Source organism: Melospiza melodia, chromosome 5, assembly GCF_035770615.1.
Source record: "Melospiza melodia melodia isolate bMelMel2 chromosome 5, bMelMel2.pri, whole genome shotgun sequence".
In the NCBI taxonomy this organism is placed as follows: domain Eukaryota; kingdom Metazoa; phylum Chordata; class Aves; order Passeriformes; family Passerellidae; genus Melospiza; species Melospiza melodia.
Window position 1 is genome coordinate 15,272,133 of NC_086198.1, and position 26,301 is coordinate 15,298,433.

Below are 26,301 nucleotides of genomic sequence, written 5' to 3' on the forward strand. Positions count from 1 at the left end.
AGACACTGAAGTAGCCATTATAGAGGGACACTGCAGACACAGCTCCAAGAATAAAACATGCCAGTACGTTCTGATTTGTCTGCTTGAAACACCCAGGGAAGCCACATGCAATGGCAAAGTGACAGCATAGTGACAGGCAGACCACCACGAAGGCAGCCAACTTAATGCAGCAGAAACACATTCCAGAAGCTTGTTTATCAAACTCAGTGCCCCAGGATAGTACCACACCTGCCTCTTAACATCTCAAAAATAAATCAGCAAATTAAAAAAAAAAAAATCTTGAGTAAAAGGAGTCAATATACCACCACCACTTCCCTCACATTGTTCATGTTACTCTCCTCATGTAACACCATGGAATCAACACCAGAAACTGAGGTGTCCTACTGCCTCTCGGGAAGTAGGAGACAAAGGAGTACAAATTATCAGTTATCCCTGTGAATGTATAGTGGAAGTCACTGAAAATAATCAGAGGAAATAATGTCATGAAGTCAAAACCAGACAGCTAAACTCACAGCTCTAATTTGGGCATTATCTACAGACTAGACTGCAAATATTCATCCTTGGTATTCAATCAAACTGAACTAACAGTCAATAAAGGTTGGAGCTTAGTAGGGTGTTTGACAACTTTTATCTCCAAAGGAGAAGATGGAAGCATGTGGAGTATGTGTTAAAGAATGAGGCTGGAGCATCTGCCATAGCAAGCATGCTACTGGGCAGCTGGAGGAATCCAAAGAGCTGGCTCAAGGAATCTATCAAAGAAATGAACAGGCAGAAACTCATGGGACTTCACAAGCAAGGATGGGCAGTGGCAGAACATACAGGGATTGCTGAGCCCAGCTGGAACCCCAGAGGTCATATGATGGCACAGAAAAGGTTCATATTTCCCATCTTGCTCTGAAAAATACACCCATGCTCCACAGCTGATATATATGCTCCTCCTGGGCTGTGATTTACCTCAAGAAAACAAAGCCCAATCTGTATGCAGACAGTAGTAATATTTTTCCTCATGGCTGTTTTTTGCTTGTAGGATCTCTTCTTTCCCTCCATCTGTCTCAAATGACATAGTTCAGTTAAAACGCAAGACTTGAATCAGTTGTGATTTTGGTGAGGTTAAGGACAGTAAGATATTTCTACCTCTTTTCCAAGAACTAGCTAATGGTAAAGTCAAGAATTTTAAGATGTTGGGAGCTTTTTGACACTGTGATAGAGAGAAGGACAAAGAAAACCTGTTCCAGAAGCACATATGGTACAAGAAAAAAATCTGAAAAATAAAGTAGTAGCTCAAAGCAAAGTTATGATAATAGCAGTATAAATTTCTTGCAGCTACTATGCAGCTTGTCACAGCCCCTAAAAATCACAAGTTATTAAGGATGAAAACTAGAATGTAATAATGACATTTTGCATTCCAGCCAAAACAGAATTTGGTTTTGAATTTTATTTTCATTTCAATAGATGAATAATGCCCACTGAAGAATACAGACTGTGTACAAAAGACCCAGGTAAGTTCAGGTACTTTCATTTGAAAAGGAAAAGAAAGAAAGAAAGAATTTTCATGCTTGAATCCAAAAGTAATCAGTGAGAGAGAAAGAAAAAACCACCCTCATTCAGAGGAACAAAGGAAAAGACCATGGAGAAAAAAATAAAGAGAATTGCAAATTGTACTGCATTCAAAACATTGTAATTTGTTCACATTAAGCTTTGATACATGTGAAATTCCAAATACAGCTAAAGCAAAATGCAGCCCACTACAGGAAAAATTAAATCTTTAATTTGCACAAAGATCCAAATGTAACAAACATATCAAGGTATTGTCTGTTGCATTACATAGAGTCAGAATATATAAAATCTTCTTATTATTTCCATTATTTCATTTGAATTACAATTGCACCCATTGTCCAGGGGATAATTTCCAGAGATTCTATCAGTGCTTCAGAGGCTTCAGAATCTAAAATAGCAAGCAGCATACACAAGAGAAATGGGAAAATATTAAAGCATATCAAGTAAGTGTCGGCTTCTTCCACCAGCTATCTACCTAGAGAAAAAAGTAACACCTATCTGGTACAAAACTCACATTATCACAGGCTTGGTGAAAATCCATCATGTGTTCATAAGAGTCCCCCCTTTCAAGAACTGCATATGGAGGAAATGAGAACTGCCTCAAATTTTCTGTGCTTCCAATAAGGCTCTGCTGAGTGGCTCTGAGCTCCCACTATGCATAGCCATGAAATCAAGGCATCTGACATCTCTAACATTCTGAGCTTTCAGCAGAGCATGAGAAGACAACAACTAAGGAATATGCTTTCAGGAAGTGCTCCCTCTCATAGTGCTTCACTGAGTGGCACATCTGCCACACACTTGCACTTTCTCGTGTGGACTGCAAAATGGATAATGCTGACAGACAACACAACCAAAACCATTAGCCATTTCTCATTTGGCCTTATTTACAGAAACAGAGATGTTAAAGTGCTGCCTTGCAAATAGAAGCAAAGCCCAAAATGCAATAGGTAAAAGTGAATTGTGTTTCTTTCAGTGGGAGTCCTTGAAAAAGTCATCTCTAGGTTTTCCCAGCAGTCTGACCTGTTTGAAGCCAGTGCTGTAGCAAAGTTTCTAATGGGACCAGGGAGCCCAAGTCGTGCACATGATGCTTCTCTGCTACAGCCATGAATTTACTGCTGAAATACAAAGACAAAAAACAGTCAGGTGAACTCATCTTCTGCAGCCTGTGTCCTCTAGGAGGTTTGCAAACACCCAAAGGGACAGCTTATGGATGGAAAGGAAAGCTGTAGTCACAAATACCATCCCTTACAGCTACAGTTATCACGGTGCATCCACAACCAAGGCCATTCGCTTAAACACTGCATGAACAAAGATGAAGGAAACGTTGGTCCACTATCACAACTTTAATGAGAGACAGCAGATGGCAAAATGGTAAACCACAAGGAAGCAGTGGAATAGCAGTGGTCTTGGCATAACCCATCTGCTTATGTGGTAGGTAACTTTTGCAGGCACCAGAAATAAACTTCAGAAAGGCTTTGGGGGAGAGTTTGGAGGTAGCTCTGCATCTGTTCATGAAATCACAGAATGATAGCATTAAAAAAATGTTAAAGACTTAAATGGTTTATGGAGATTAGCAACTGAAGGCAGAAATAAATGTTTTAATAATGCAGGAAATGAGATATGTAGGAGCGAACAAAGAGCCTTGAAAACAAAAGACAAACATCCTACATTTAACGTGACAGGTTAGGTGGAACTAGCTGATGAAGTCAAAGAAAGAAGTGACAGAGGTCAAACTGAGAGCTAAGGAAATTCTCTTTAGAGCAGCAATTATCACTGACAGAAGTGGATCAAACCTGCATTGCCGAAGATAGAAGAGTTGTTGGCATAATCAAGGTATACAAGACAAAGCTATAAGAATGGCCTGGAAGGCTGAGGGCTCTGTTTCAGCTACACTGAGCTTCAAGAGGTGAACATACAGGTCCAAGCAAAGATCAGACAGGACAAGACTTTAGTTTCCTCATGGACGGTGTAGAACCTGGATGATGAAAAGACACAAAAGTAAAGTGTGTGCATTTCTATTCCGAGAATTCTAAAAGACAGGACTAATAAGAGGAAAGCTTTTAGAGATTATGTCTATGAATTATGGTAGTTTTGAGAGGGGAACAAAATGAGGATTCAGAAAGTACAAGACAAGAATTCAGTGCATTTTACATAAGTGCCATGACAACACATTTAAAGGAAATATCAGTTGTTGATTCTTATTAATTCTCGGTCTGTATGAGCCTCACTATTATTCTGCATGCTTGTGTGTGCATGCATTAAAAACCAGAGAGAAAGTAGAATCTCAGCTAACAGACTGCTAACTCTTGACTGAAAAAAGGAAAGCAAGAGAACTTAAACCAGCCCACAGAGAATGGAACAAGCTTATCTATTTTGAAACTGTTTTCTAAATACATTAGTAAAAGAAAAAAAAATTAAGGGAAAAAAATCTCAAGTGTCACTAGCCAGTTTCCTACATCCTACATCTCTTATATGGGCTTCACAGAATCACAGTATGGCTTTGCATGAGAGGGCGTGGGGAATTCATCACCTCTGGGCAACGTATTTCCATGCTTTACCACCATCATTGTAAAAAATTGCTTCATTATATCTAATCTAAATGGACCATATTTTAGAATCACAGGCAGTTTTTTTGGGTTTTGCATCATAAATCCTTTAGAATGTAGCAATGGACAATGCAAGTGTTTCTGAAGATCTGATATCTCCATAACAGCCTATGACTACTTAGAGAAGTAGGATTTTTTCAAGCTCATACAGAGCCTGAAGCCCTGAGGCAGCTGAGCCAGCCAATCTGATACCAACACTGTTATCATAATTTATGAAAATTTATTGTGATCAGGCCACCGATAAAACATCTGTTTTAAAAGTGTGCTCTGCCAATCCCTTAAAAAAGAACAATCTCATCTGAAGTCCTGGAAATCATGGAACACCTCTTCTTTGAATACATTTCCAAACACACACATCACCAAGGAAGGTAAACAGGAAAACCAGCATTGAATTATTAAGCTTAAGCCACACTTAGCCAAACTACAGACTAACTACCTGTAGTGAGTGGAGAAAATAACCTCTGTAGAGTTTAGTAAAGGTTTTGGAAGCTGAATGAATACGGGCTGGAAGAGCAGACTCCTAGGTAGACTGAAAACAGGCTGGACTGCTGGGCTCAAAGAATACTGCTGGGCACCAACTGCTCAATGGCTGGCAGTCAAAAGCAAGAAATGTTTGTCAGTGATTGATACTGAGATCTGTATTGTTTAAAAACACCTGGGCAATAACAATGAATTTCCAGAATAGTGCAAAGTTTTGCACTTGGGGCAGAGTAAACCCATGCTGGGAAGTAGATGGATAAGTTTCAGCTCAGAAGAAAAGGATCTATGAGATACAGCAGACACCACCCTGAACAGGGGCTATAAATGCTCACTCATAATGACCAAGGCAAACTGAACACTCGACTGTACCAGCAAAACAATGGGAATTATTACCCTCCTCTACATTGTGTTGGCAAAGCATCAGGAATCTGTGCCCATTTCCAGGTAGATGTGGAGAACTTGAGAACATCCAGAGGAGGATCACTAAGATGGTCATGGTCTTAGAGAGCATGATTCCTAAGAACCAATTGAGGAAGCTGAGCTTCTGTGGTTCAAAGAAGCTAAGGATTGCGAGAAGAAATACAATGCCAATGGAGTCAAATTCTCCTTGACAGTAGCAGGTGAAATAAACTGTCTTGACCACAATCTGCAGCTTTGGAGACTCCAAGTGGATATGAGGAACAACATAGTACAAATTTGTGCCCTGAAGCTGCCAAATTTATGCTAGAGGATCAACACATTTCCCAGTCAACCACCTTGCAGACACTAATGCCACCAACCTTTTTGTCAATACCAAGCTTCTATCTATTAGATTTAATAGGCTAAATAGCTCCAACTGAAATACCTTTCTTAAAAAGGCATTGCAGCAAAAGTTCAATCAGCATAAGCCCTCCAAAACCTGTACTGACTTACTCGGAAATATTTTTTGTGCAGGGGATGACAGGAAAAAGGAGTAGAGATTGAAATAGGGAGCATGTTACCCTTCCCACATTTATAATATCCTGTGAAGCTACCACAAAAAGGGATTTGCAGGTCTGAGCTGTCATTGCATAACATTTCAAAGCCACAGTCCTCTTTCTGTGATTCCCTATTAGCCCAGATCTGTAAGTTTCCCACTCAGAGAAGGAAAACCCAAGGCCCTGTATTTGTAGCTACACATTATGCCTGCAGTCAAACTGTCAACATCTAAGCACTCATGTAAACAGGTACATATTTTAATTCTTTCTCCCACAGGCATAATAAGTATTATTAAGTCTAGGGCAGACAGCAGATTTTTAAAAGGCTTTGGTTATATCAATAGTAAGTTTGAATGGTTTTTCAGTCTGCTGTAGTAAGGCAGTAAAATATAATAGCCTCTTAACTGACACATTGTTATCAGTCTTATTATGGCTTTCTTCATGTCTGTCAGTGGATTATGGTAATTTTTTTAGTCACAGGTCTAATCAAAGTAGAAAACTCTGAGATACTGACAGCTCAGGAGAGATATAACTGCTTACATAATAGTGTCATGAAATTCTAACACAGGCAGAAACTTCAGCATTTCTGCAGTTCAACTCTCCTCCTAGTTAAAAAAGCAACTGTTAGAACAACAGGTTCCTTTTCATGCCCAAGGAACAAATAAAATCCTATCGCTTCTCTTAAATTACTACAGTATTCATAACAAGAAACCTTGTTCTTCCAGGCAGCTAGTGTGATGCACTCTAGAGATGGCTTTGTGATCAGAATTGTAAACTCATCTTAATATCTACCTGTCCAAAACATCTTTGCTTATTTCTGAAGAGGTGGTCAAGTTAAACCATTACCCCTTCATGGGAAAAGTTCCTTTGTAAGACTCAGACACCACCTTCTCATTCAAGCAAGCAAGGTGAAACTAATTTTTTTCTTCAAAGACCCAAGGAAGAGCTTGGTGCAAGCATTATACAGTGGCTTAGAAAGGGAACAGCCAGGACTGTATCCACGTGCAGGGGGTGCAGTATGTCTGAGCAGGTGCTGGACTGTATCTTGTGGGGATTAGAGAAAGTCCTCAATGTTTTGGGTTTCTACTGAAACAGATCAGAAGAAGGTCCCAACATTAAAAACCTTAAAGAGCATAAACCACTCGCTTTCTAAAAGACATCAAGTATTTCCAGTGTAGTTTGCACTGAACTTGAGGACCGCAGATTGAAAGCTGAATTGATGCATAGAGTGTTTATACAAAACACTACACGAAGGCAGCTCACAACATCTCTCCAAAAGAAGTAAGAAAGTAGAGGAATTTTCACTTTCTTCAGGTATACCTCACATGCCAGCTGCAGCAATGGTCAGTGACCCACTGTATCCATCACTGCAATCACTAACGTACTTCTAATTGGCTACTGAAGAATGAGATTCTACAAGTGCTTTAATCACAGCTGATGGGACCTTGAAACTTGAAGTACCACCAATCAAAACAAACAAACAAAAACCCCCAACAAACAATAAAACAAAAACCACCAATCAAAACAAACAAACAAAACCACCCAACAAACAATAACCAAAGGAAAAAAACCCCCATCAAACAAACAAAAAGACCCACAACAAAACAAACTAACAAAAAACCCCACACCAAAACCCATAAAACACCAGATAGTAGACTGGTGGCACATATCTCACCAGCATTCTTCACCACTGATATTACAAGAGAAAACATGAACAAACCGAACAGCAATCCGGGAAAGTAACACCTGCTTCTGTTGTGGAAACAAAGAATAAGAAATTCTTAAAGTTAATAGGAATGTTGCCACAGCATAGTTTTCATTCATTTGCCCTCTGCATAGAAAGCCAGGTTGTTAGTGTCCTGAAGCTTGATCTGATAGTGAGTGACATTCCTCCAATAAAATAATTTCTTGCTTTCCTCAGGAATATGTTGGATGTCAGAACACTCTCAGGCACACACAGGAGCAATGCACTAGGGAGGTGTTTGTGAAAGAACCTATTCAGAATATCCAGCCATTCCTGAACATGACAGAATGGATCTCAAATACATTTAAGTATTTGCAAGTCTTCTCTCTCTCCTTCAACCATTTTTTTATTTCGCTTGACTTACAGAGAGGTAAAAAAAGCCAAAATCAAAAACAAGCCTGGGCAAACAAGCTAAAGATTTGATCTTCACATAAATAATACAGGCAGGTACTGAAATGCTGCCTGATGCTGCATTTCTATTATCCACAATAGTACAAATCACACCCAAAGAACATCTTTTTACAGCAATGCAAAACACTTCGAAAACAATATGGATTTTTTTATCATGTGAAAGCTGAGAAGAGTCTTATTTTCTAAAATCTGTTTAAATTCCTAGCTACTTCAATGGTCACAGTATTATCAGTCAAGTACAATAAGAACTCCACAGAGCTTCATGAGTCACAGTATTGGACACAAAGCCAACTGATGTCAAGGTGAAATATTATCTTCTCATTGACTCTAAAGGGCTTTGACTCAAGCCTATAGCAAAAGACATGAAGCAAAGCAATGCAAAAACACTTGAAATAAGATATGCCACATCTTAACACTAAAGACAAATTATTATATGATACAGAATCTCCAGCACTTACTGCTTATCCTTGTAGGATTTAATGCTATTTTCTATAGTTTCTATTCTGCAATGAACTAAGGTTATTGGCAATAAAGATTTCTGTAAGACACTTCACCCTGCTTTTGCAAATTCTTAACCTTTTCCACCAGATTTTGATATAGACTTCAATATCATCCATCATTTTTAAAAGCACACTAATTTCAGAAACTATTGAAACAAGCTTTAGCATATACAAACCAAAGTGCAACTTGAGGGCAGAAAGCAGTGAATGCTGAAATATTTTCAACATAAAAGTGAAACAGGGTTAGCTTTTGTGGCTGAAAGAAAGCTGTTGCAAGTAATACAATGGGGTTCAAATTATATAGGTGAACAAATACCTTCTACTAAAGTCCTTCTTTTATAGGTCTCAGAGTTTACTGTCAGAATTTACTGGGGGAAGGGGAGAGAGAATCTAGTTATTCAGTAAATAAGTTCTAACTGACCAGCACTAGCCAACATGAATTCTAACTATTGTCAATGAAGTATCTTAAAAGTAGTTTTCAATTGGTTGGTGATAGGCTCTGGGCAAATACTACATGAGCTTTTTTAATTTATTTTTTTTAAAAATGCATTCCTTGTGAATTAGAAAAGTCTACCCAAACTGGAAGAAATTTTTTCAAAGCTCATATCAATACTCATCTTCTGTTAATTGCTATAAAATTCCACCACATTAACATATGACAGAAATACTGTTGTAACTAATACTTCGGATTGGTTAGAGCCCAGAAGTAGTGAGATATCAATAGAAGCAAGGATTGCTTTACTAAGTGAAAGCCACAGCAAATGTCAAAACTGAAAACTACTAAGATCTAGGATCTTGTCATGTACCTCACTGTAAGACACATTAATTCCAAGTTCTGCTCTGACCACACCGTGCCCCTATCTTCTAATCACACTTTCCAGCCTGGCTCTTCAGTGCATGTAAAATAACACATTGAAGTACAACAGGATGCCAGCTTGACTGCCAAGTCCTGCCACTGCACAGCAACGCAGTAAAATTACCATTTTTAGTTTGCTTTCCCCATGTGGTAATCTCTGTCTTTCCAGTGACAGGCTTCCTGTGGGGGCATGAGATAATTTAAGGTGCTGGAAGGTTTAGCTGACAGCAAAACATGCACTTCCCACTACCACAGGAAGGACAGCTACTGACTGCAAAACTCACTCTAAACCATGCCCTTTAAAGATAACTGGCCAAATGCTATAAACTCCTCTGAATTCCCTGGAATAGAATTTATTTTCCCCCTACTCTCCTACCACCCTTTAAGGTTCTGTTTGTAAAAATAGCACAGAGGAGGCAATTTAATTTATGCTGATATGGGCCCAATAAAGTAGCAACAGCTAGCAGAAGGAGCTGAGAGGAGAAAGGTAGAAAGGTATACAAATTAAATATGGATTACTTGACATCAACTTTCACTAATGTATTCAGGGAACTCAAGACTTACTCCTAAGAGATTGAGGCTTGGACAGGGTTTTGTTTGTTTTGGGGGGTTTAGTGGAGAGGGGTGTTATTTATGCCTGATTACTCTATTGTTGGTTTTTTGAGTTAAGATTCAGTAACAGAGAGCAGTCAGCTTTGAAGGTCACTAGATAAGGACATGACACTAGAGTGTTTTTCTTCCTGCTGTTTTCCCTGTACAGTGCACCTAAAATAACAACATCATCATATGCTACTTAGTGGAATTGAATCAATTATATCAGATGCTGTGTTGTGCTCAAATACATGAAGCCAAATAATGAGCATTTGGCTTATTGTGCATCCTTTTCAGGAAACTTGGTCTTGTGGGAAATTGACAACCAAAACAAAACACCACGTTATAGACTGTGGGGAGTGCTTCTGCCCCAAAAATATGATAAATACCATTGTCTTTCATTGTGGAGGTATCCCTTACTAACACAGGCTACTGCTGATGGCAGGCAAGCATAGAATGAGACACCTGTATGCCACACAACAGATTTCTGAACAATACCACTTTTAGAGAGCCAGAAGTATCAGGCCACAGATGGTGCTTTAAAAATCATTACTAGGGCAATTTGTTGCATCTCACCTCAATCTTTATTTTTGCAATTATGCAATAATATATGCAAATCTGTTGCTGAATTTTACAACAGCTATCATTCTTTTTCACAAAATCCATGGCATCACAATCATAGTAGTAAAAGATTAATAATCCACATCATTGTCTCTTGAGCCCACAACACCTCCTCAGATCAGAGATCAGCTGGGCAGTGCAAGTCAATATGTCAGACATCTTGGTCCCTATGGAGGTCTCAAAAGAACATCTTTTATTGATGAAATATGCTGATGCAAACACCCAAGTTACTGAGAGAGGAAAAAGTGCTTTAGGTTTTGGACAGTTCCTGGACTCTTGGGACAATTGGGACCATTTCAGGCTTTTTTCTTTAGCGTTGCTGTTTGCTTGTGGTGCTGGCTTTTTGTTTTGTTTTGTTTTTTTAATTCCCTGCTTAGATGATTTAAAAACTTGCTGCTGCTCTTTTTAAAGCAAAGCCTCTGAAAAAAATCTAGGTATGCTATGATCTGAGAGGAGGTCATATTCTTTCCATTAAATAAACCAAGGTTACACTGTAATGATTTCCTGACCACTTTGGGCACTGAAGGCCTTACAATCTATTTATCATATGCAGTTCAAGTGCCCCAGCCAGGTGGGCTACAAAAACTTTGTATTCATTTTGCTAATCAGTTTCATCCCTCTCTTGTTTTCCACAAAAGAATTTATTCTCTCTAAAACCAGCTCTTTAAATACATACATTTTCTAACACTCAAATCTACACGTGTATTTTAATCCTATAAGGGAACATTCTGAAAATGAAATGACAGGAAAAAAATGAGTTGAAAAGGTCATCACATCCCTAAAATTCTATTTGCCTCTTAAATACTAACAGACAGTTTTTGGACCTGAAAGGACAAACCATATTTGTTAGCCCATTGTAAGCTTGCACAGATTTTCAAAACAAGTCTACTTTTTCAACTATTTCAGAGTATTGGGGGGAAAAAAAGAAAAAACATACTACTCAAAAGAGAAATCCTAACGTGCTACTGAAAAGTCCATTTGACTTAAATATCGGGAAAATTCCCTAGAGAAGGCTGACTCACCATCTATTTTTTAATTGCCATCATTAAAATTATATCTGTATTGCAAGTATTTCTCTTACATGGAAATTAATAGAATCTGCCTTCTCTCAAGCAGAACAATTAGTCCATTTAGAAAACCCACATAATTTCTAATAGCAATTTGAAAGTGTTTATACTGCAGATTTATACAGTTAGGTAGGGATAATTAACTGCTCAAAGCAAACAGTGGAGGACATCTTACCAGGCATCTCTTCTGTTGGGAGAATCTGGTAGTTACCTTGGATCACAAATATTAATTTAATAACTGTTTCTTTGTTATAGTACCATAAAATAAACATAGATGTTTATGCCATTTATAGCCATAAATAATAGTTGAAAGAAAAGCGAAGTATCTCTATTCAGCACCAGTTAAGCCAGAATTCCCATCAAAGTGTGACATTTCAAGAAAAACCTAGGCCACATGGAGAGAGTTCCGAGAAGAACAGAGATCAGGAACCTGAAAATACCAGATATGAAGGAAGATAGACACAGGACTATTTAGCTGGAAGAGATCAATGGAAATGTGCTAGTGAGAGTCTTACTGGATTGTACAGGACTGCTGCAAAGAGGAAGGCATTCATTTGTTCTGCCTACCCACTACAGACAGGACAACAAGAAGTTGTCCTAATCACGGAGGCAGGGGAAAAAAGAAAAAAGAGTCTGTGGTAAGCAAAATTTTGCATTAGTGAAGATAGTGAAAGACTAAAAAAGGTAGGAAATACCTACTACCAGTGGCCCTTGAGAACAAATTAGACAAACACCTGTCAGGAGCACCATCAGACTCCAGGCCCAGACACAGATGATTTCATGTAATTCAACAGTATCTCTTGATTTTCTGCATACTCTTTTTCCTATTTAAAGTGTTTTGCAGAATGTATCTGTTATGCATTTTAGCCCATCTCTACTTTTTGGCCTGCGGTACTACAAGTGCTTATTCACTCACTGAAAGCTGCAGCAAGGAGAACCACTAGGTGTGAGGACTGAAAAAAACATGCCTAGTTTTAGCTGAAATAAAGTCTATTGGATTAAAAAAATTATAGGAAGTACCTGAATTTGGGAGGGGGAAAAAAGTAATACAAAAAAATGAAGTAATAACTTAGGGAGTACAACCCACTATGAGATTTCTTGAGGGGTGGTACAGGCCTGAGAATATTCTTGCAAAACCAAACATACGCATAATGTGGCTGAGAAGCAATACATCAGACTTGTCAATTTATGCAGGATACTGCATTTTATTTCTCTTTCAAAAAATTTGAAAAGCTAGGTAAATTCTAGAAAGGCACATACAGCGTCTGGCACTTGACACTTACATGCACTTACTAATTGTACTCAGGGACTGAAATAAAGGGAGTTAGGAAAGAAATTTCAAAAGTGACAAAGCAAGAACACAGCATTATTTGTATGCCTTATCCTTTCCTGGGTTCATTTTTCAAATAAATCACTACATTTAGCAGATAATCTAACTCCCTTCTCCAAGTGTTTAAGAATTTGCTCATGCCTTACACACGATTTAGCAGCTCTAGCATTTATTCATGGAAGGAGGAGGTGGCAGAGAAGCAGGAGTGAAGCAAAAGCTTTGTCAATGGACAGCACAGCCACACTAATAAGTATGGGGGCAGATGGTGCAAATATTTTGGTAATAAATAATAATTGTTTGAAGCACTGCACACAGGCAAGAAGTCTCTGGGGGTCTCTATAAAAAAAAAGCTCTTGCATCATTGAACCGATAAACCACTTACTTCAATTATGTTATCTACCTTTCAGTAAGAACCAAAAAACAACAAGATTCATACAGGCTCCAACAGGACGAACGGTACAAAGTTTCAGGCAACTCCACACAACAAACCTAGCAAGTTTTATGTTAAATCTTGTTACATTTTAAGCATAGTTTTGTTGAAAGTTTCAAGATACATGTGTACACTTGATTAAACAGTCTCCGAGTGCGAAATCTTACCAGACTCTGTGCAAGGAACTATCCAGGGTAGAAAAGACTGAAGGTTTGGTTAAAAAACATTTTTTCCTCCAGTTTTGATAAATTGTGGAATGAGGCAACAATTCTAGTCCAATAACTATTGGACATATTGGCATATGAAACTTCATCTACTCTTGTGAAGGACAGGGTCAAATAACATTCGTAAAGACTAGTAATTTACACCTCAGTCTCACTGATTTAAAGGATCAGAGTGAAGCACAGAATAAGTGAATAGCTTAATTCTATTGCTGGAGCAAATGTAGAAGCAGCACAACTGGAATACCAGACAGGATGGCCAAACCACAACTATCTCAGCCAGCCCCAGCACATCAGCACAAACGTGCCCGCTGCCATGGCTTGTGCCAATACAGCAAAGCACAGACATGTGCCCCGTGCCCTGCTGCAGGGAAGTGGTGTCTACACCTGGCACACAGGCTGAGAACAGGCTGATACAGCAAAAGCCCCCTCCCCAGGGGCTGCGGCACAGGTGACAATGTTTCTGTTACCTACACCAGAGGCTCATCTGGTGACTGTATTCAGATCGGGTCAGACTGTGGGTCTGACTATTTGTTCTTCTCTTGCATGAAAAGTGAAGAAGAGGCAGGGCATTCAGTTACTCTCTCTTAAGGAATTTCCCTAAAGGCCCATTATATAAAAATAGATATATGTATATTTTACATACATATATATATATACACACACACATGTATATACATTTCAATAAACTACATTTCCTCTGCTGACTATATTTTCTATTTCCATTCCAACCTAGTTGAATGGGTTGCCAGTCACTGTTTGGCCAACTCTGACTTGTCCCAATATGTAAATTAGACTCCCCTCCCCCCCACTTCAATTCCCTAGAGTGGTATTTTCCCTGTATTTAAATAATTTTACTACTTATTACTTGGACAATGAATCCAGACCTGGGTGTTTGCCTATGCTAATAAATATATAACAATGAAATGAAGATTTCTTCTGCTAGCACAGTGACACGAGATAAGAAGTACACCGAGAGTTCTAAGACTTACTAACAATGTACTTATGAAACGTTTCGGCAAACTGTGAAACTGAAGGTTAAAACATCTTTGAATCTTGACCAAAATAAAAATATGCAAAAATCAAACATGACCAAACATGCAACATGCAATGCTCAATTACTGTACTATACCAGCAGTAATTGCTGAGGGAAGTCATTAGCCCAAGCAGGATCAGCCCAAGCCATAGGACATCAGGCACTGCATTCACCAGTTTACTTCCAGGCAGCAGAGCAGATGCAGTCCATTCATAAATTTCTCTACCCAATAAACAAACTTTCTGGAGTGAATCCCAACCCTGCCTACATTCACCTAGTTTCAACTGCACCACAGCTCTGTTTACTGCCACTGATTATGGGAAGAAAACATTCAGCCACATCCACACATCACAAGAACAAAGAGCTGTAGAGAAGCAGCATCAATTCCATTTCTGCAATAGGACCTGACCAGTTTCTCTGAAGTCCAGGATTATCAACACTCAAAGGAAGAACAGTAACGCTTTATTTCTTCAGTCAAAGAAGAATGCTTCATTTCTTCATCCCACTTCTTCATCTTTCTCACACAACTTTGTGACAATCTGCTTACAACTGCAATACCTGAATGGGCTTCCCTAACTGGAAAATCCTCATAGATTTAGTGCCTTTCTGAAGGCCCCACTCCAGGGCCTCAGTATATTTCTTTTGCAATGTCAATGCTACTGCCTCTGAAATCAAGGTCACTGGAAACAATGTGAGCCTGAACCCAGACCGAATGTAACTGTACTAAAAAAAAAAAAAAAAAAAAGCAGATATAACTCCATAACATCTGGGTGGAAGATTTATATTACTGTTATCCTCTAGATAATTCCACAGTGGGATATGAAAGCTGAAAAATCACTTTATATATTGGCTATCTCTCATGGAAATTATCTCAGAGAAATAGCCCAATGGACAAATACTGAAGGTCAATTTTTTGGGGTTTTTATAAGCAGGTAGATTAATAGCATTAGACAAGCCTTGTTTAGGAAACCTAAGTCAACAGTACTTAAAAAGCAGAGTGCTGGATAGACAGACTCAGACATCTTAGAGGAGACAGCATTTCTTGGCATCCTGAACCACTTGGTAAGTTATAGTGGAGGGTCTTCCCCACAGTGCAGAGTTTTTGAGAAGGCTACACAGAGTCTGGGAAAAATAACTGCTGCTGTTTACAGACTGCACTGTTGGGTGGCAGTGGCAGTAATGAAGATTGGTGATGGAAATCTGCTGGGCTCATCCATCCATCCTAAAAATCCAAGTAACATTAAGAGCTTTCAATTTTCTATCCCAATAAATATTTTTCTGGCCTAGCTTGGCCTGCCCTCCATCTCATGTTAGTGACTTGCAGCAATTGCAGGCAAAGTCCAGTGCAATTATTCCAGGTTTTCATCATTACTATGATGGCCCTGCTTCTCTCTATACCCCCTCAGATGGATTTAGAATAGCAACCTACAGATTTCTGTGCAACAGCAAAGAACTACAAAGGTGCAGCTATATTCTGACCTAGTTCCATTACTACTAGAGACATTTCTGTGCAAGTGAAAAACAGGATGGACGGCAGAGAAGAAACACTGTCTGCCACCACTATCACACAACTTGTTAAATTTGCCTCACTAATACCAGGGCAGATTGTGTAAATCACCTGCCTAGTAAATTTGGTCCCTTGAGTTTACAGTTTGGTATAAACTCCAGCTTGATTAATCATGTGGCAGTTCCCTGATCCTGCTTTGTTCACTCAGAGGATAAGCACCAGATATTAATTTGTTAAGGTTCTCTTTTTACAAGCTTCTAGAGGCCCACGTCCATCTTTAATGCACTTTATGAGTTCATTCCAAAAATCCAACCATCTAACCAACTGAAGCAGGTAACAGATGCCCTTGAGTTCTTTAAATAATCACAGTATGCTCCTGACTTGGTTTATTTCCACTTCTATCAAGAGCATTAAATCAACAGCTTCCATTATCAACTGAAAATACCTAGTGCTAACCTGGGATCTCAAAGATTAAATTCTCTATACCCTCATTATACTTACTTTGTAACATTTATAAGAGTTAGTTCAGTATCTTGTAATTCTCAGCTACCTTTTGATATTTGGCATTTCATTTTAAAAGTCCCAGTTTGAGACTTTAGCTGGGAGTTTGGTAGCTTCATGAGAAATCACATCCCTAAATTTTACTTAATATTGTGAATAAAGTTAGTTTAAATAAAAACTGAGACTTAATCTTAGCAGTTTTGGAAAAATAGAAGCCAAGTAATTAATACTTACTACTACTTTAAAAAGAAAGGAAAAAGAAAAAATATAGCCTTACATCCCTCTTGATTTAAAGTTCGTCTTGTGATGTGATTTGTGGGGTTTCAACTCTCAACACTAAGAACTACCCTTTCAATGAACTCACATCCCATGAATTTGGATCCATATTTAAATGCACAATAGAAATTCAAGCCTGAACAGCTAAGTGAATACAGCCACACTGTGAAGAGATAAGCTATGAATGAATAGCTTAATTGGACACTTGCAAAATTAACTTGTCAAAAGTAATTACTCTATACATGATCCAACTGGAAATGTTTTATGTCCTCCACAAGTTGAAAGACTATTTATGCTATTCCTTGGCCTTTAAAAGATACATTTACAATATGCTGATTATTTACTAAGCTGCTATCATGCATTTGCAAACCTTTCAAGCATTCTGGTAAAAAGAGACAATAAGTTCATTTGTGAAGAGGTTAGCAGATACACTGACTGTATTTTTAATGAAAATTCTCATACTTTCTTCTTCTTCTATTAGAGTAAAAACATCCTGGCTAGAGGTATATGTTTGAGGTTTGTTTTCTGTGTGTAACAATAAAAAAGGATTTAAAATTAAACAGATGAAGACTGGGAAAGACCAAGTAAACATAATCACACAAGCAAGTGTCCATATTTCAAAAGATGGCAAGGAGAAAAAAAAAACCCACAAAACTAGACATGCATTGAGAAAGAAGAGTCCAAGAGGAGGTAAAAATCTCTCCCTCACAGGACCTAAAAGAAACAGGAAGCTTTGGATAACCCATACAGAAGTAAATAAAATGCTTCCTGAATGAGACAGTTCCCATCTAGTACCATGAGACAGGAGATCATAATTGTTAAAATACAGAATGTGCTGATACACAGATCTATGTCTTTCAGCCATGCATAAGGCAGCTGCACAGCTATTCAAAATAAGGTGCCATAGAATTTCCACCTCAGTAACACAGGAAGCCACAATCCAAAGCATGCCTTTGAGGCCATGCAACCTTCAGATATAGCTGCTACTGCAGGCCTGCCCCACCAGAAAGATTCTTCTTCACATGCAGTAACAACACAAGAATTGCCTCGTGCCTTGGCAGAGAATCCCTTCTCCTACAGATACCACTCCAATGGAAAAGGCTTCCAGTGCCATCCCTCGTGCATTGCCTTAATCTACACGGTAGCAGGAAACAACAGAAGACAGATCAAAAGCATTGTTAGAACAAAAGCCAGCAATGGATTCTTATGCCATTACCATTACTTTTGGCCACTACTGTGAGCATCAGCAGAAAGAAAATACTTCTAAAGAGAAAGCTATGCTACCAGCCTATAAATGCTAACATCTGGAAAGGAAAGAGAAGGACATATGGCAAAGCTGGGAAGAATGGTCTCTAAAGTCCCTTTGGCAAAGTTGTTATTGCAATTATCCAACACATGCTACCTCCTTTGGGTTTGTTTTAGCAACGGTTTGGGGAGTCACACCCAAACTCTTACTCAAATCCCCCAGAGCTCTCTTTGAACAAGTCCTGTAGAAGCAGCCCTTTGACACAATCTAAGTATCTTGTGCTGCTGTGCATTCCCTGCACGTGCTGCTATCCTGGACAAAGCAAAGAGGAAATACAAACTTCAAAGATTATCCAGTGTATTAAAACTTAATGAGCCATTGCCCCAATATGTGCAAAGCACACAACACCTCTTACATTCTGGCTTCAGACTGCAGTTTACTAATCAGCTACTGAAACTGAAGCACTTCAGTCCCAAAGTAGTTACTGACTGATTGGTTATAGAAGTTCCTACAGAGAGAATTTCACTTCTATAATGGAAGGATTTCATCTCATCTGAGATGATGAAATCACTTGCTGAAGCACTTCAGTCCCAAAGTTGTTACTGATTGACCAGTTAATAAAAGTTTTGATAGAGAAAATTTCACTTTCACAATGGAAGAATCTAATCTCATCTAATTTGAGGTGATAAAAAAAGAAAAAAAAAAAAAAAAAAAAAAAAAAAAAAAAAAAAAGAGAGAGAGGAAAACCACACCAAAAAAAACGTCCCCAAACAAAAAAACCAACTCTACATATAGGACAAACTTCACATAAAATCAAAAGATGCCAAGCCCCAACTTCCTGACCCCCGCCAAACCACTTGAACAACAAAACCAAACCAAATACCAGCACTCAATTATTTTCCTTACCTTTAAAGTAATACTAAAATAGGTATTCTACTATCAATGTAATTTATACACTGCAACAAGACTTTAAAATGCCTGTTGTCCACAAGACTGCACAAGTATTCATACTTTTTTCAAATAATAATTTGGAAAAAAACCTCTGATGTAACATGTATAAAACACCAGGAATCTTCAATGGGACAAGTTACCCCATGAGCAAGGGATAACTCAGGTCACGTTCAACAGAAGGGAAAACTCCCAGGTGAAGTTCATAATGAAATAAAAGGCTATGGTTAGTTATCAGCCTGTTTCACATCAGTTGTGGTTACTGGTGGGCAGCAGTTCACACCAGTCAGTATGAACTGATGGCACCACAGAAAGACCAAGGACAGAATAAATGACTCACAAGGAAACCCTTGACTGAAATTTTTTGGCAGTACTGTATATTAAGGCACTAGATACACAAACAACAAAATAGAAAATATGTTTGTACTGCTTCTGTGTGTTCTGGCCTGTTTTATACCCAAAGGCTCTAATTTCTCTAGCTTGTCACAATCTGTCTCCACCTGCAAGCTCCCAGTTAATGCCTGTGACTAACACACTATCTTTACCAGGTCCATGGAGAAATCATAATCTGGATGCAAAAGCAAGGAGTCTGAAGGCAAGGAAACAAAAAACCAACCAAAAACAAAAACCCCAAAACCAACCCAAAACTGCATCAAATTGTGAGATGGATGTTTAATTTCAAGGGCACTGTCATCCTCTTTTCATTCTCAGGAAGAAGTGATGGTTACATTTTTTATTTCACTGTAAGAAAAGTTACCAAGCACATAGGTATGGCATAAATACAGTACAGAGGGGAAAAAAGCCAAAGACACATCATAAACATTCTTGTCCCTTAATAGTAAAAAGCAGAACATAAACCAGATTTTGCTTTGAATGCCACAGGCACTGTGTGAAGATGAAGACAGCAGTGCAACTATGCAATTAAAGAAAGAAAAATTAATGTTCCAGAGTGAAAACATTATATCCAGCAGGACAACATCAGGTGTTCTTCAAGCCTGCCTGGGTTAAACATAACACAATGTATAGGTGTATACATTTGAAGGCAAGGAATATACAAAAAGTTTTGAAAATAATGAGCTAACTCCTAAACCAATCCTAAAGAAGTAAAAAGAATCCTAAATAAGTAAAACAGAAGTCTGTGTTCCTGCAAAAGGAAAAGATAGGGCTGTCTCACTTCAGGACCTGCAACTTCATTCAAAGTTTTGGAACACTTACCTGCAGTATTTTCCTTCATTTACATTTCTGCTGTGCTTTTAGTGAAGTAATAAATCACAAAGTTCCATCTGGACAACAGTTTTAGTTGACACCCTTATTGCTTCAGACAATTAAAATCAATCCTTAGTGTTAAGAACAATAAAGGCAGCCCTTGGAAGCATCATGCTAAGTTGTGGAATACAATTTTTTTAAATATCACCTTTTCAGATTGACTTCAACCTACTAGTAATCTCATGTTTTAAAGAAATTGCTCTCTTATAGGCAGCAGCTTGACAGAATTTAACATTTCAGATTATCTTTAGACTGGTTTTGATTAAAAAATTAATTTTAGACCAAACAAATGATATTATCGCCAGCTTACTCCCAGCATTACGCTGCCTGACAACTCCTTCAAACGATTCCTTCACTTTATTCATGACAGAGAAGTCAATAATAATTGAAGGCTTTGCTGATTCCTAGTACTATGTCCTAGTCATGGAAAACACTTTGATGCATATTCCCAATTTGACTGTTCAGCTAAAATTTTTCTTCTTTAACAAATTTAGCATAGATCTTTGTGTCTATTTTTTCCTAGGCTGGGCTGTCAGCTGGAATCTCATAACTGAGAATATGAAAGTTCTTGTTAGAGTATCAGTTATGTGAAACTGTACACTGCTGCAATGTTAGATCCATGACTTTTATATATATATAAAGTCATAGCCTGCAAAACAAGAGTTACGGCTCTTAATTTAGGAAGCAACAGGCCTCAGACATAAAAGCTCTTTGAAAATTATAAGCAGAAGAACACTACATAAAAATGCAATGCAAATTAAATACAAGATTAAATTAGTCTCACTTCTATATGCTTTTCCCTATATTCTCCCTTGTTCTAAAAGGACCAAAGTAAAAAAAATCAAAAGTTAGAAAGACATTTTAAAGGTTTTTCTTGCAGATACCAATACAATTAGAGAGAATAATAGTAAAATTTAGATCCGCTGAAATATTATCAATCACTTCCTTCTGCATAATAATCACCAACAGTCCTCACAATAAGTTTATTAGACTTTAATACAGATGATTTAGCCTAGCCTCTGCTGTTTCCAAATGTCATTTCCATTGCTGAAAAAACAAACTACAAAAACAAACCACTATAACATATTCCTGATAGACTGAGCTATGTCTAAGTGTAAACCTGACATAGTTCTAGAATTACAACTCAAACATTTAGAAAACGTTGTGCATTACAGCAGGTTCAAATCTAACAGAGTGATCACCCTGTAGGTAAATTATACTGATTTTCAACTAAAAGAAACAAAACCCTAGGCAACTGGGAATCATACTAAAGGTAACACAGGCTCATAACGTAGATTTTCCAACAACTTAATCAAGATGCAATACCAAGACAGCATTGATATGTTAGGAAATCCTCTCATGCCTATAATAATGGAACTTCACACTGGAAAAACAAGGACTTAATTTATTAAAGAATAAGATTAGGGTAGTACTCACCCTCAGACAAGGTTAGTGGCACTGGACTTCCTCAAACACTGCCTCTGAAGCTCACACAGACCTCAGCTAAAAGAAGCCCAGGAGCTACTTCACTTCAATTCAGGCTCCCAAGACAAAGGGCTGTGCTGTGCCCCTAAGTGAGAACTTTCAGGATTGCCAGCACCTGATTCAAACCACAGGTGCAGCCAATGCTCAGTACAGCTCTCCCAGGCAAGGCACACCAGGTGAAACCAATATAGAAAGGTGGTAATACACAAATATTACATGGCTGATCCAAGGCTCTCCTCAGCCTTGAGGAACAGTGAATTCAGCTTCTACATCAGGACCTATATGTAACTTACATGTTTTCATTACTGTTTATACAAATTGCTTGTGCATTAATATTTCTTGTAGTGTTTTATTTCCTATCTGAGTCTGGCCCTTATTTTTCAACTCATGAGTTATAGCAATTTTGGTAAATAAAATTAAATGGCACTATGTCCCAATTAGGAAATTGATGGCACTTTGATACAAGAACCCTCAAGTCATAAGGCTGTTCATATTACCCAATCTATCACTCCATGTATGCATACCCACATGGTCAGCAGATCATACAAGGTACCCCTCCTAGGTCCCTAAATAATTTCCTGTGGTCAATAGAAATATCCTTTCCCAATCCTCAAGATCAAGTATACAAATACATTTTTGTATTTGCCATGTCCCATTACTGGTAGATAGACAAGTTGAATCCATATTCCAGACTGAAACAGTTCATTGTAACTAGTAGTTCAAAGTTGCAGGAAAAAAAAAGAAAATTTCTCTCTTTATACACCTAGAGAAAAAAAAACCAAAACAAAATGTCTTTCAAGGTATAGAGGTGATCCTAGAGGCCTAAAAGTTTGAAAACATCTCTTACCATAGTTTGCTTCCAGACTTAGCAATCTGCTTTGTTACTCTTCTCTGCAGGCCAATGTCTGAATTTTTGATAGACTATGGATCTACTCTTCCAAAAGTCACAACCTCTGCTTCAAAATCTAGCAGAGATTCCTGACTGTTCCTTATTTCACATGCTGAAAAAAGACACTGCAGGCAGCCTGTGAAGTATCTAACAAACACTCCAGTCTGAATATCCCATTCCCTGCCATTCCAAAAGGAGACCCCAAAAGGAGTAAGTATGGGTGCTAAGGATCACCTGCAAGAAAACAGATTTTAGAGCTCAGACCCTAGAAACTAAAAGGCAGAGGGATCTTCTTTCAAAGAAATGGGATAGATTGCTTGTTTATGGCTTAAATTATATGCTGTTGGGTTTTTGCTCTCTGCAAAATTCCAATTTCCTCTCAGACATTGGTTAAATTCCTATAGTAACAAGAGACTCAGAGCAAACTGTCCCCTGGGTCTACCCTCTCTAAGATATGAGTCTACATAGTGCTGAACTATCATAGCACCAAATCTTTATGCAGTGCTATTTTCCTATTCCAAGCCACAGCGTGATCTACAGACACACTGCAGTAAGGAACAAATATGTAGCCTTTCCCACCTCAAAGTAAGCTGCTGGGAAAGGCAATTATTCCGTGTGATTGACCAGCTTCCTGCATATGGATGTCTGGGTTTTCATTTATTACCTACTTGGTTACTGGCAAAAGGCTGCAAAGGTTCTTCTAATGGGATTTTTTTCTGTGAACAGAATTAAAATAACAGAGATCATTTAAATCACAAACAATGGCACTTCCCAGTCTTCCTCTCTCTGTAAGACAACATCTAATACAGCTAAAAGTTCCACAAAAATTGTTTGTGATGGATTTCAACCTTTTTGTGCTGTCTACTCCTTTCTAAATAATATGTGCAAAGGGCAGAAGTCCATGCAATCAAGGCATAGTAAGGCTTTAAGTGACATGACTTTAATATTCATTAGGTTTTAACTTCTTAGCGTCTATTTATGAAATCTTCTATTACATCAGGAGAACAGACTTAAAAGAAAGTCAAATAAACTGAAATTTACAATTTTTACCCCAGTAGAAACACTTTGGAGCTATATTTAGAATCTATCCTGACAGCTGGGTTGAAGTGACCTGCCAATTCCTACACAGTATCAGAAAATAACTGCATCCAGAGCTTATGGAGGACAATTGTACAGAGAATAAATCTGTTGCAGAAGTAAAAACCACACACTAAAGCTTCAGTCTGAAAAGCATTTTTCACCACAAGACATTGCATAGGCCCCTGCTACATCCAAACGGAAATGGGGTTTTCCTCAAATCAGAATTACCAAAAGTTCTTCATTGGCTCAAAGACTACTACACAGGGAATTATATTATATTAAGGTGTGAATAAGTTTCCTGCAGGAGAGAAGGAAAAAGGCCACTCCAATGTTCTTTCTATCTCCAGAACATGTACAAGATTACCTCTGGTCAGTTCTTGTCAATTGGAAAGGAATTTTACCTTGGTCACTCTTTCTTGTACAAGGGGAGGATCTTTCCCGAGAAAAGGAATGTGACAAATTAATTTTAAAAAGGTATATGGTACAAGTAACTATACATCAATGTCTGATGAAAGGATCTCTCAACTGGTTCTTCTTATACAGCACTTCCAGGTAATTTGTTAAAAATACAAACATACCAGAAAATCACTGCTACGAAACACTGTTTATAAGACATTTTCTTAAATTATTTAATTGTGTGAATTATCTTGTGCGTGATTCAGAACCATTCAGCACCTCATACTGGATCTTGGAAAGACAAGAGGTTGCAAAGGTTCCAGGATACTTCCAAGTGCCTGTGTGCACCACTGTCCTCTGCTGGAAGCGATCAGCCTGAGTGTGTGTGTGACTGACACTCAGTGTGTGACTGACACTCAGTGTGACTGACACTCTCAGTGTGTGACTGACACTCTCAGTGTGTGACTGACACTCAGAGTGTGACTGACACTCGCAGTGTGTGACTGACACTCACTGTGACTGACACTGAGTGTGTGACTGACACTCACTGAGTGTGACTGACCCTCACTGAGTGTGACTGACACTGAGTGTGTGACTGACACTCACTGTGTGACTGACACTGAGTGTGTGACTGACACTCACTGTGTGACTGACACTGAGTGTGTGACTGATACTCTCAGTGTGTGACTGACACTCAGAGTGTGACTGACACTCGCAGTGTGTGACTGACAGTGTGTGACTGACACTCACTGAGTGTGACTGACAGTGTGTGACTGACCCTCACTGTGACTGACACTCACTGAGTGTGACTAACACTCGCAGTGTGTGACTGACACTGAGTGTGTGACTGACATTCGCAGTGTGTGACTGACAATCAGTGTGTGTGACTGACCCTCAATGAGTGTGACTGACCCTCACTGACTGGGACTGGCACTCAGTGTGTGACTGACACTCAGTTTGTGACTGGCACTCAGTGTGCCACTGGCACTCAGTGTGTGACTGCCCAGCCTGTGGTGGCAGTCGCTGCCACAATGCACAGATGACATTAGCAACTACAGTTCACATTCATTCCCGTTTAAGCTCCACACACCCGCAGTTTGGGATGCAATGCCATTAATTCTGTTATTTGTGCTACGTAAACATGAGAGATGTTTGTAGATGCTCTGGACAAGGCCCTTTATTCCCGCAGAGCACCCCCAGGCCCAGCCGGGACTGAACCTTGCAGCCCTACAGGCAGTTCAGCTCCCGAGCTCACCGCGTGGCACTGCAGCATTTGATGCCCACGGCCTGCACACGGCCGCCGACAAAGCGGCAGCGGGCTTTGTAAAAGCGTGAGCCCAGAAGAAAACCACATTCAAAGCACTTTAAGGATCTGAGCCCCCTAACGCGTTTTAAACAGAGGCCAAGCAGCGACGCCACGGCTCGCTCCAGCACTCCCGGGATAAGCGACGGACGCGCGGGCCCAGCTCCCGCCGGGGGGGGGGCGGGGCGGCGCCAGGCCAGCGGCCTGACGGGAGTTGTAGTCCGCCCGCACAGCCCGCGCTCCGCGCAGCCATCTCGGACTGCGTTTCCCAGGGGGCGCTGCGGGCGCCGGGCAGCCGCTGGCGGGGCAATGGCGGCCCTGGCGGCCGTGGCGGCGCGGGGGTGCGGCGGGCTCTGGCGCCGGGCGCGGCAGCGCGGCGCGGGGCAGCCGGGGCCCGGGCCCGGCCCTTTCCCCCGCGGGCAGAGGGCTGTCGCCTGTAACGCGAGAGGCGGGGCGGTGCCGGCGGGGAAGAGCGGGTACGCTGCAGGGACGGCGCGGGGAGAAGGGCCGGTGGAGCTGGTTGTGCCCTAGAGCCCGGTCCGGGGCTGCGGGCTTGGCAGCGGCGGCGACAGCGGCGGGGCCCGGTGTAAATCCGGGCGTGTGAGCGGTGTGAGGCATTGGTGCGGGCAGCGCACGTTTGTCCTGCGTTCCCCGAAGCGCGGCCGGCCGGGAATTGCCGCGGGCGGGGCCGTGACCCTCCGGCACGCCGGGCTGCCATGAGAGCCGCAGCTCGGGCTGCCCGAGCGCTCCGTGCGCCGGGAAACCACGGCGAGCGCTGCTCCGGCTTTCCTGAGCGCGTTTCCAGGGTTATGCCAGCCCAAAAGAGGCTTTTCCTTCCAGAGGAGTACTGTGAGATACGGGCGGTGTGCCTGAAGCAGAGCGCTTTGTTTCTGCTGCAGCTGAAAGTCACGGGCTGAACAAGTTCTCTGGTTCTCTGGTGTCCCACGGGGGTGTGCACAGCTGATCGCTTCCAGAAAGTTGTGCAGACAGTGTGCTGC

The 26,301-nt window shown here is 39.9% G+C and overlaps 1 protein-coding gene across 1 annotated transcript in view; it reads left to right on the top strand.

The window, feature by feature from the left end:
- Positions 1–17,651: 17,651 nt before the first annotated feature.
- The window catches only part of GATB (glutamyl-tRNA amidotransferase subunit B), a 49,875-nt gene continuing 41,225 nt past the window's right edge, over positions 17,652–26,301 (top strand). The window contains exons 1-3 of the mRNA XM_063157975.1: positions 17,652–17,883; positions 25,190–25,323; positions 25,400–25,779. Coding sequence (XP_063014045.1) covers positions 17,652–17,883; positions 25,190–25,323; positions 25,400–25,779 — 746 coding nt within the window. The remainder of the gene's footprint in view (positions 17,884–25,189; positions 25,324–25,399; positions 25,780–26,301) is intronic.